The 12,440-nt window shown below is 40.7% G+C and overlaps 1 protein-coding gene across 2 annotated transcripts in view; it reads left to right on the forward strand.

The window, feature by feature from the left end:
* The first annotated feature begins 258 nt into the window (after positions 1 to 258).
* FAM199X (family with sequence similarity 199, X-linked) overlaps positions 259 to 12,440 on the forward strand; it is a 34,943-nt gene continuing 22,761 nt past the window's right edge. The window contains exon 1 of one of the 2 annotated variants that reach the window (XM_030305558.2): positions 259 to 743. In XM_030305558.2, coding sequence (XP_030161418.1) covers positions 547 to 743 — 197 coding nt within the window. In that variant the 5' untranslated portion in view covers positions 259 to 546. The remainder of the gene's footprint in view (positions 744 to 12,440) is intronic. The other variant, XM_030305559.1, reaches the window with a different exon arrangement.

Consider the following 12,440-nt stretch of genomic DNA (forward strand, 5'->3'; position numbering starts at 1 on the left):
TTCTCAGGGCCGCTGCTTGCTGCTTAGTAATCAGCCCTGGGTGAGAAAAAGGAGGTGGTTGGCCTGAAGTGCCGGGCCTTTCCAGCGCCTGGAATCCCTGATTCCACGCGTCGAGGGCGGGGCGGGCGGAGGTTCAGTTCCTCCTCCGCTCCAGCAGGGGGCGCAGGAAGCGACTTACTGCCGCCCTTCTCCTCCCGGCGGGCGCCAGCAGGAGTAGAGAGCTGCGAGCGCAGTGGGCGGGACGGACGGCGGTGGCTCTGTGCTGCGCTGCGCTTTCTGGGCTGGGCCGGGCAACGGCGGTGACGGAGACGGCTGCAGAGGCCGAGGCGCTGACCCGGTCGTCAGCGGGCTGCTGTGGTCTCTAGCAGCCTCTTCGCGCGGCCAGCATTCCCCGGGCGGCGTCTGGCCGTGGCGCTCAGCCTGCTAGTGAGCTGCGGTGGGCACACCCTGGCGCGGCGGCGGCAGACAGGTTAGAGTGGGGGAAGGGGCAGGCGCGGGAGCCGCTTGGGGCTAGAGAGGGAGCCCGAAGCCAGGCAGTCTCCAGCCATGTCCGACGAGACGTCGGCCACCACTTCGTATGAGAAGTTTCTAACCCCCGAGGAACCCTTCCCCCTTCTGGGACCCCCTCGCGGGGTGGGCACCTGCCTGAGCGAGGAGCCAGGTTGCCTGGACATCAGCGACTTTGGCTGCCAGCTGTCCTCTTGTCATCGCACCGATCCGCTCCACCGCTTTCACACCAACAGGTACGAACTGCCGCTGAGGACAGGGGCGAACTGCTCACACCCCTGCCTTAAGCTGGAGAACGCCAGGTCCCTCCCGTGCCTGGATGTCCACCTCGGGTCTGCGCTTCCTTTCGTCCCCTCCCCCACCTTCCTCTGACCAGTGCTCATTCCCTGGCTCCTTCCCTCTCCCCCTCCCTATGTTCACCCCTGCCCTCCGATTTTCCTTTCTGCTGGCATTTTACTCGCTCTCTCTTCCGATTCTTCTGACCACAGCGACTCCTCCCTTTCCCCTCTTGCCTCATCTGTACCCTGAGAATTCCAAATCCCCACCCACGATTTTAAGATGCATCCCTGTTTCCATCCACCTGAAAAAGTTTAACCCCTTCCATCTCCCATGCACTCTAGAGTAGATTTCGGATGACTCAAAGTCAATCTATGGATCTTTTGAAAAATGGCACTTTTGAAACTAGAATCTTCCCTTTCCCGATTTTTAGCCTGTCTCACAGCCCAGTTCCCACCCCCCCCCATTTTTTTGGTGAAGCTCTAGAAAACCAGGCCGTTCTTTTTTTCCTGTCCTTATGAACTTTTGCTTTACCACTTTAGGCCCTGCCAAAATGTATAAGCTTAGATCTGGAAGGTTCCTTCATGTATCCTATCCCTTGGTTTGCTCCCCCAGTGGAGGGATGGAGCTACGCTTAGGATGGGCTTGCTTTTACAAATTTATTTAGAGGGTGCATCTCCTAACTGATTTTATTGGAAGGAAGATTGTTCTGGAGAATTCCATCACACAGGCATTTAAGTATTATACCAAATGTGGGGTTTTAAAGATGTTGTACACAGAGGTCCAACCTTTAATAAAGGTGGATATTGGGAGATACATACCAAAGCCTGGGAGGGTGTGTGGGGAACAAGGGAGGAGGAGAAGGGTTCAGCTATGGAAAATATTGGAGCTGACTTAAGAAGTCTAGTTCTGATTTCTGATCCACAACATGAGCATGAACATCCTTCCACATTTTGATGTCTTTTGCATACCCCATGCTTCTTAAATCAGTCTGCAGATTTACTGAGTACAAAGAGTGTATAAAACATGATTCTTACCTGAAAGAAATGTATAGTCTGGAAACGTGTTACATTTAAAGAGTATCATCAGTATAACACATTTGAAAAGGAAGTGGTAGTAAATTTGTTACATCTTTTCCAAATCCTCATTACAAAACTGAGGAAACTGAGGCCCAGGAGGAAAGACTGAGTCCAAGGTCATAAAACTGAGTTAGGCAAAGCCAAGATTATTTCTTTGAAGTCAGTGATGAAGCTTGGAACAGAACTAATGGCTCAAATGTTATAAATGGTTGTTACAGTTCCTTAGACTAACTCACAGAAGCCTATTTAACCCAAGATGTGATTATAACATGAATGTAATCTGTTTATGAAATCAAGTGTCTTAGGATTGTTTGCACTGGAAAATGATATAAAAGAATACTTTTGCACATATTTGGTATTTAAGTTTTTGCAGCATTGGAGCAAGTCATATACACAGGAAGTGAAATGATTTCAGAATTGGCCTGCTCTGATGATGAGGGAAAGGGAGTGGAGAAAGAGGCTGAGGGTAAGCACTGCCAAAACGGGTGGGGTGATGAGGCATGAAACCAGGAGAATAATATATTTCTTACAGCTTGTTCTGTTCTTTCGCCTCCTCCCCATTTTTGTTCTTGTGTTTTTCTATTCCTTTTCTTAGAGACGGAAGTAAGGTCAAGGTTGTTTTCCAGAATGGGGCAGTTATGATAGAGGGGGAGGTTATTGTTCAGCCCCAGTTTTTCTAAGTCAGACATTTTTCCTAGTTACTGCCTACTTTTCAGAAATCTCCATCTCATACCCTACTTTCCCGAAGGCTTGGAATGGCAGTACTGGTCTAATGTATTTTGCTCTGTACCCTTTCCAACAGAGATTAGGGCAAGCAGAATTAGCAATGTTTACATCCGATGATGTTTCTGCCCTAGGATACCATTTATTTATTTATTTATTTATTTATTTATTTATTTATTTATTTATTATTTTCTTAAATCTGTCTTTAGAAAGCCTTCTCTCCATTTATCCTCAACAAAACTGCCAAAGCATTATTTTTTATTTTTTATTTTTTCAATATATGAAATTTATTGTCAAATTGGTTTCCATACAACACCCAGTGCTCATCCCAAAAGGTACCCTCCTCAATACCCATCACCCACCCTCCCCTCCCTCCCACCCCCCCTCAACCCTCAGTTTGTTCTCAGTTTTTAAGAGTCTCTTATGCTTTGGCTCTCTCCCACTCTAACCTCTTTTTTTTTTTTCCTTCCCCTCCCCCATGGGTTTCTGTTAAGTTTCTCAGGACCCACATAAGAGTGAAAACATATGGTATCTGTCTTTCTCTGTATGGCTTATTTCACTTAGCATCACACTCTCCAGTTCCATCCACGTTGCTACAAAGGGCCATATTTTATTCTTTCTCATTGCCACGTAGTACTCCATTGTGTATATAAACCACAATTTCTTTATCCATTCATCAGTTGATGGACATTTAGGTTCTTTCCACAATTTGGCTATTGTTAAGAGTGCTGCTATAAACATTGGGGTACAAGTGCCCCTATGCATCAGTATTCCTGTATCCCTTGGGTAAATTCCTAGCAGTGCTATTGTTGGGTCATAGGGTAGGTCTATTTTTAATTTTCTGAGGAACCTCCACACTGTTTTCCAGAGTGGCTGCACCAGTTGGCATTCCCACCAACAGCGCAAAAGTGTTCCCGTTTCTCCACATCCTCTCCAGCATCTATAATCTCCTGATTTGTTCATTTTGGCCACTCTGACTGGCGTGAGGTGATATCTGAGTGTGGTTTTGATTTGTATTTCCCTGATGAGGAGCGACGTTGAGCATCTTTTCATGTGCCTGTTGGCCATCCGGATGTCTTCTTTTTTTTTTTTTTAATTTTTTTTTAATGTTTTATTTATTTTTGAGACAGAGAGAGACAGAGCATGAACAGGGGAGGGTCCAAGAGAGAGGGAGACACAGAATCCGAAGCAGGCTCCAGGCTCTGAGCTGTCAGCACAGAGCTCGACGCGGGGCTCGAACTCACGGACGGTGAGATCATGACCTGAGCCGAAGTCGGACACTCAACCAACTGAGCCACCCAGGCGCCCCCGGATGTCTTCTTTAGAGAAGTGTCTATTCATGTTTTCTGCCCATTTCTTCACTGGGTTATTTGTTTTTCGGGTGTGGAGTTTGGTGAGTTCTTTATAGATTTTGGATACTAGCCCTTTGTCCGATATGTCATTTACAAATATCTTTTCCCATTCCGTTGGTTGCCTTTTAGTTTTGTTGGTTGTTTCCTTTGCTGTGCAGAAGCTTTTTATCTTCATAAGGTCCCAGTAATTCATTTTTGCTTTTAATTCCCTTGCCTTTGGGGATGTGTCGAGTAAGAGATTGCTACGGCTGAGGTCAGAGAGGTCTTTTCCTGCTTTCTCCTCTAGGGTTTTGATGGTTTCCTGTCTCACATTCAGGTCCTTTATCCATTTTGAGTTTATTTTTGTGAATGGTGTGAGAAAGTGGTCTAGTTTCAACCTTCTGCATGTTGCTGTCCAGTTCTCCCAGCACCATTTGTTAAAGAGACTGTCTTATTTCCATTGGATGTTCTTTCCTGCTTTGTCAAAGATGAGTTGGCCATACTTTTGTGGGTCTAGTTCTGGGGTTTCTATTCTATTCCATTGGTCTATGTGTCTGTTTTTGTGCCAATACCATGCTGTCTTGATGATGACAGCTTTGTATTAGAGGCTAAAGTCTGGGATTGTGATGCCTCCTGCTTTTGTCTTCTTCTTCAAAATTACTTTGGTTATTCGGGGCCTTTTGTGTTTCCATATGAATTTTAGAATTGCTTGTTCTAGCTTGGAGAAGAATGCTGGTGCAATGTTGATTGGGATTGCATTGAATGTGTAGATAGCTTCGGGTAGTATTGACATTTTGACAATATTTATTCTTCCAATCCATGAGCAGGGAATGTCTTTCCATTTCTTTATATCTTCTTCAATTACCTTCATAAGGTTTCTATAGTTTTCAGCATACAGATCTTTTACATCTTTGGTTAGATTTATTCCTAGGTATTTTATGCTTCTTGGTGCAATTGTGAATGGGATCAGTTTCTTTATTTGTCTTTCTGTGGCTTCATTGTTAGTGTATAAGAATGCAACTGATTTCTGTACATTGATTTTGTATCCTGCAACTTTGCTGAATTCATGTATCAGTTCTAGCAGACTTTTGGTGGAGTCTTTCGGATTTTCCATGTATAATATCATGTCATCTGCAAAAAGCAAAAGCTTGACTTCATCTTTGCCAATTTGGATGCCTTTGATTTCCTTTTGTTGTCTGACTGCTGATGCTAGAACTTCCAACACTATGTTAAACAACAGCGGTGAGAGTGGGCATCCCTGTCGTGTTCCTGACCTCAGGGAAAAAGCTCTCAGTTTTTCCCCATTGAGGATGATGTTAGCTGTGGGCTTTTCATAAATGGCTTTTATGATGTTTAAGTATGTTCCTTCTATCCCGACTTTCTCAAGGGTTTTTATTAAGAAAGGGTGCTGGATTTTGTCAAAGGCCTTTTCTGCATCGATTGACAGGATTATATGGTTGGTTCTTCTCTTTTCTTTTATTAATGTGATGTATCACGTTGATTGATTTGCGAATGTTGAACCAGCCCTGCATCCCAGGAATGAATCCCACTTGATCATGGTGAATCATTCTTTTTATATGCTGTTGAATTCGATTTGCTAGTATCTTATTGAGAATTTTTGCATCCATATTCATCAGGGATATTGGCCTGTAGTTCTCTTTTTTTACTGGGTCTCTGTCTGGTTTAGGAATCAAAGTAATCCTGGCTTCATAGAATGAGTCTGGAAGTTTTCCTTCCCTTCTATTTCTTGGAATAGCTTGAGAAAGATAGGTATTATCTCTGCTTTAAACGTCTGGTAGAACTACCCTGGGAAGCCATCTGGTCCTGGACTCTTATTTGTTGGGAGATTTTTGATAACCGATTCAATTTCTTTGCTGGTTATGGGTCTGTTCAAGCTTTCTCTTTCCTCCTGATTGAGTTTTGGAAGCGTGTGGGTGTTTAGGAATTTGTCTATTTCTTCCAGGTTGTCCAATTTGTTGGCATATAATTTTTCCTAGTATTCCCTGATAATTGTTTGTATCTGTGAGGGATTGGTTGTAATAATTCCATTTTCATTCATTATTTTCTCTATTTGGGTCATCTCCCTTTTCTTTTTGAGAAGCCTGGCTAGAGGTTTGTCAATTTTGTTTATTTTTTCAAAAAACCAACTCTTGGTTTCGTTGATCTGCTCTACAGTTTTTTTAGATTCTATATTCTTTACTTCTGCTCTGATCTTTATTATTTCTCTTCTTCTGCTGGATTTAGGCTGCCTTTGCTGTTCTGCTTCTAGTTCCTTTAGGTGTGCTGTTAGATTTTGTATGTGGGATTTTTCTTGTTTCTTGAGATAGGCCTGGATTGCAATGTATTTTCCTCTCAGGACTGCCTTCGCTGCGTCCCAAAGCGTTTGGATTGTTGTATTTTCATTTTCGTTTGTTTCCATATATTGTTTAATTTCTTCTCTAATTGCCTGGTTGACCCACTCATTCGTTAGTAGGGTGTTCTTTAACCTCCATGCTTTTGGAGGTTTTCCAGACTTTTTCCTGTGGTTGATTTCAAGCTTCATGGCATTGTGGTCTGAAAGTATGCATGGTATGATTTCAATTCTTGTAAACTTATGAAGGGCTGTTTTGTGACCCAGTATATGATCTATCTTGGAGAATGTTCCATGTGCACTCGAGAAGAAAGTATATTCTGTTGCTTTGGGATGCAGAGTTCTAAATATATCTGTCAAGTCCATCTGATCCAATGTGTCATTCAGGGCCCTTGTTTCTTTATTGACCGTGTGTCTAGATGATCTATCCATTTCTGTAAGTGGAGTGTTAAAGTCCCCTGCAATTACCACATTCTGATCAATAAGGTTGCTTATGTTTGTGAGTAATTGTTTTATATATTTGGGGGCTCCTGTACTCGGCGCATAGACTTTTATAATTGTTAGCTCTTCCTGATGGATAGACCCTGTAATTATTATATAATGCCCTTCTTCATCTCTTCTTACAGCCTTTAATTTAAAGTCTAGTTTGTCTGATATAAGTGTGGCTATTCCAGCTTTCTTTCGGCTTCCAATAGCATGATAAATAGTTCTCCATCCCCTTACTCTCAATCTAAAGGTGTCCTCAGGTCTAAAATGAGTCTCTTGTAGACAGCAAATAGATGGGTCTTGTTTTTTTATCCATTCTGATACCCTATGTCTTTTGGTTGGCGCATTTAATCCATTTACATTCAGTGTTATTATAGAAAGATACGGGGTTAGAGTCATTGTGATGTCTGTATGTTTTATGCTTGTAGTGATGTCTCTGGTACTTTGTCTCACAGGGTCCCCCTTAGGATCTCTTGTAGGGCTGGTTTAGTGTTGACAAATTCCTTCAGTTTTTGTTTGTTTGGGAAGACCTTTATCTCTCCTTCTATTCTAAATGACAGACTTGCTGGATAAAGGATTCTCGCCTGCATATTTTTTCTGTTCAACACATTGAAGATCTCGTTCCAATCCTTTCTGGCCTGCCAAGTTTCAAAAGAGAGGTCAGTCACGAGTCTTATAGGTCTCCCTTTATATGTGAGGGCACGTTTATCCCTTGCTGCTTTCAGAATTTTCTCTTTATCCTTGTATTTTGCCAGTTTCACTATGGTATGTCGTGCAGAAGATCGATTCAAGTTACGTCTGAAGGGAGTTCTTTGTGCCTCTTGGATTTCAATGCCTTTTTCCTTCCCCAGATCCGGGAATTTCTCAGCTATTATTTCTTCAAGTACCCCTTCAGCACCTTTCCCTCTCTCTTCCTCCTCTGGGATACCAATTATGCGTATATTATTTTTTTTAGTGTGTCACTTAGTTCTCTAATTTCCCCCTCATACTCCTGGATTTTTTTTTATCTCTCTTTCTCTCAGCTTCCTCTTTTTCCATAACTTTATCTTCTAGTTCAACTATTCTCTCCTCTGCCTCTTCAATCCGAGCCGTCGTGGTTTCCATTTTGTTTTGCATTTCGTTTAAAGCGTTTTTCAGCTCCTCCTGACTGCTCCTTAGTCCCTTGATCTCTGTAGCAAGACATTCTCTGCTGTCCTCTATACTGTTTTCAAGCCCAGCGATTAATTTTATGACTATTATTCTAAATTCACTTTCTGTTATATTATTTAAATCCTTTTTGATCAGTTCATTAGCTGTTGTTATTTCCTGGAGATTCTTCTGAGGGGAATTCTTCCGTTTGGTCATTTTGGATAGTCCCTGGAGTGGTGAGGACCTGCAGGGCACTTCCCCTGTGCTGTCTTGAATAACTTGCGTTGGTGGGCGGGGCCACAGTCAGACCTGATGTCTGCCCCTGGCCCACCGCTTGGGCCACAGTCAGACTGGTGTGTGCCTTCTCTTCCCCTCTCCTAGGGGGGGATTCACTGTGGGGTGGTGTGGCCCATCTGGGCTACTTGCACACTGCCAGGCTTGTGGAGCTGGGGATCTGGCGTATTAGCTGGGGTGGGTAGGCAAGGTGCACGGGGGCAGGAGGGGCAGGCTTAGCTCGCTTCTCCTTAGGTGATCCACCTCAGGAGGGGCCCCTCTTCGTGGGCCTCTCATCTGTGCTTGGCTCCGGAGACTCCGTTTTGCTAGTTTCTGGTGGTATTCTGGGTTAGTTTAGCAGGTGTAGGTGGAATCTAAGTGATCAGCAGGATGCGCGGTGAGCCCAGCGTCCTCCTAAGCCGCCATCTTCCCCACACTCCCCCTTAGGCTACTTTTTAAATCTTTTCTCATTTTGGACTCTTCTGCCTTCCTACCCCTCCTCAAGATGGCATTTGAGAGGACCATATACTTCCAGTCAGTTCTTCTCAGAGAGAAGCAAACAGCTAAGTCATGTATGTAGGCAAAGTTTAGTTTACAGAATTCTTTTATTTTGAATTTGCATGTGTCACTTTTTTTCTTCACATCACCAGTTCAAGCAACAATTCAAAACAGATCAGAATAGTTGAGTACTGATGTTCTGCTTTGGGTTTAGTCATTATAAAACACATTTTATTGGAAATAAAAAGCTTGTCAGTTGGCAGATACTTGATTTACGTTTATTTTGCTTCTTCCTTGTTACCTGATGAGAAAACTGTGGAGATTGTTTGATATCGTTGATAGTATCTAATGATGACAGTTTTGTGCCTGCTCATTTACCTGACTCTGGGCTATATTTGAAATCTTTGTTAGCCAAGGGATTCGAGGCACTATTATTTTTTATCCCTAAGTTTGAATGTTTGTAGTGTTCATATTAGAGTCACCTGAGACTTCAAATGGCATGTCACTACTCTATATTCAGTGGAAAATTACATGAACACAGCCACTTTCCTAAGAAATCACACTTTCCTAGGAGTATCTTTTAGGATTTATGACCGAGTTGTGTTTGTCTGGAATTTTGCTTAGAATAAAATAAATTTTAAGAAGCTTAATTATTTTTTTTAGTTTAAATGTTAATACAGAATATATGTGGTGTTTATGACATTTTTCCTTGGTTTTGATACAGGATTTTTCTGATGTAATTGTTGGCATTTGTCCATGGCACTCTCCACCATTATCAAAAAAGGATGTCATTTACAAAACTGAAAAAAATTAAGATGATATTGGTTGGTCCTGGAATTAAATTGAAGGAGATTAATATGAACTACTCGATGTGTTATTCTCTTCATCTTTATTAGTACATCAGTACTTAGACATTGCACAATTGTGAAAAGCGTGTGGGAGGACGGTGCCCCACTTTTGTACACCCTATTGGCAGAACAGGAAATGAACTATCGTATAAAGCAATTATTTGGTTATGTGATTACCCAGAAGAACCCCAATACTATTGTGTACCTTTTGTACTCCCCACAGTTTCCCTATCTCAATATAGAATTAACAGTTGCAAAACAGCTGTAAGTTGCAGGTGGGAGAACCACACTCCGTGAAGTAACAGATTATAGAGGCAGGAGGAATTTAGTTTGGGGACTTCTTGAGACAAGTTGAGAATGGGGATCAGGCTTGGGAGAACTATCCAGGCTAGAAGTGTGGATTTGGGAGCATTCAGAACAGAAATTCCAGTAGCGTCTTAGGAGTAGAACTGTGGGTTACAAAGGTTGAAAGAAGAAGGAACTTTTCAATTAATTTAGCAAGGAAGGGAAAGAGAGGAGATATAATAATTTGAAAAAAAGGTGAAGGTTTCTTCATTGTTGTTGTTTGCTTTGTTTAGTTTCTCTTTTCCAAGAATAGAGCTTTTAGCTCTTTAGGAGCAACCCATAGGAAAGGGAGAAATTGAAAATGCAAGAGAGTGTGGGATGACAAGAGATGGATGGGTTGAACTCAGAAGCCCAAATGGAATAATTAACCTTAGACATGACATGGAATGTTTTTTGCTTCCGAGGCTGTGGAGAGGGTACCAAGACAATTGAGATTGCTAGGAGGAGAGTTAGGAATTTGAGTGAGTAGAGTAGCTAGCAGGGTTGTATCACCTGCTCTTACTTGGGACCTTAATGGCCTGTGCTGCTCGAAAGGTGTAGCGGAGGTCAGGAGTGGCTGTATGGGGTTTTTGGCAGATAAGCCTTGCAGATAAATGTACTTGGCTTTACTTTTTTTAAATTAAAATTTGGACAGCAAGCCTTGTTATTAATCCATTGGATTAATAAACTCCCAATAAACTCCATTGGGATTCTTTTCAACATTTTTCTTTTAAGATAGAAAGTCTCCTTTGTGAATAATTTTATGATTATAGCTAGGATCTTAGTATTAGGTAGCTTTCTCTTAGTGGAATAAGATGTAGGGGCTTTGCAGGTTTGAATAGTTCAGTGCTGACTGAGCACATGCACACAGTGGTCATTCATTACATATTTGAAATCACACTTAAATTTTTATTATAAAATCTCATTTTAGAAAATTGGCATATGCAAAACTGTAGGGATCACCTATGATCCCTTTCAGTAAAGAAAACAACTATCAACATTTTGATGTTGTTACTTTTAATATTCTTTTTATGTTCATATGTAATTTTTAAAAATCAGGATCAGGTTATATAAAATTTGTGACCGGGTTTTTGCACTTACATTGTGAGTGTTTTCCTTTTTAAAAAATAGTCTGAAATATAAATTTATTGATTATAAAACACCATTATTTAGATATGTTATTTAATTATTCCCCATATTTGGGGACCATGTCTTTTCCCTTTATTGGCTATTATACATGATATTGTTTGGACATGTTTGTACATACATATTTTTCCAAATTTCTATTTGAGGAAGTGATAGATTCCTAGAGGGGCAATTACTGAGTCCAAAGGAATGAACTTCTTTGAAGCTCTTGATATATGTACAGTACCAAATTGCTTTTTAGGAAGATTATGCCAATTTAACACTCCCACCAGCAGTGGATAAAAAAGTACTATCTAGTTTGTTTTTGTTCACATTGCCTTAAAGTAATAATAAAGATAATATTTGGAAATTAGAAGATAATAGAATTTTTAAAAAATCTCTAGTAGTAAAAATACTAATTTTCTGTTTTGTAAATGATTGGTTTCAAGTATGAACCCACTTTTATTGCCACTGTTAATTACAAGAAAAAAGAGAAAAGGCTTCTAAGAATACCCAGAATTCTGTTAAATCTGTTATAAAGTCATGGACCTGGAAAATTGAGAAACATACTGATTTTGCCCTACGGTTAGAACACAAAACCAAGCAAATTCCTGACTGCTTTGTCAGTGATCCAAACATTAGATTATTAAATCTAGCATAGTTTTTTTAAAAAGGAAAGCCATTATTACTCATGGAAGGAAACACATTTCTGCAGAATTTTTGCAAGCTCAAAAGGAATTCTCATTAAAAACAATTACCTAACAGCTTTTCCTACCACATAACACAGTACGTGGCACATAGAAGATGCTAGCTAAATGTTTGTTGAGTGGGTGAATGAAGGTTTTAAAAAGTCACATGCAATTTGAAGACACAAAAGAAAAAATAATTTGCCCAGAATACAGTATAGGTACTGGTTTACTAGGTCTAGGACAAATCTTGTGATTGCCATTTTATAGCTTTTATATTGCCTTATAAACTATATTAACTTGGTTAATTCTGCTAGGTTTGTTGATTTTTTGAAAAATGAGGATACTGCCTGCCTAGGAGGCGTGTGATGAATCTATGTAATATTACAGGGTATTCTAAGATTGTTAGATGAATTAGATTTTTGCCTATTTATAAAAGCTTGATGACATCTGTGTTTATATTTACTGAACTATAACAGTTTAGAGACTGTGTGTCTGTGTGTGTTTTGATGCTATAAAATTGTCAGATTGCCCAAATTTTGTAAATCAAGAACTTTGAAATTAAGATTAGTCGTACAAAGTGGGGAGGTAAAAAATGAAAAACACAATTCAAGAAATAATGGATTTAATGAGGGATGAGAAACAATCTTAAGTAACAGGCTTTTCTTCAGGAGGTAATTATTTCAGTATCTTATTGGTATCGGATGTACCAAATCATTATCTTAAGGATTAATTCCCTAGGCTACTGCCAAAGCAATGAAGATTACCTCCTTAATAGTATAAAGCTAGTGGAAATTTACAAAAGA

This window comes from Lynx canadensis, chromosome X (genome assembly GCF_007474595.2).
Source record: "Lynx canadensis isolate LIC74 chromosome X, mLynCan4.pri.v2, whole genome shotgun sequence".
NCBI lineage: Eukaryota > Metazoa > Chordata > Mammalia > Carnivora > Felidae > Lynx > Lynx canadensis.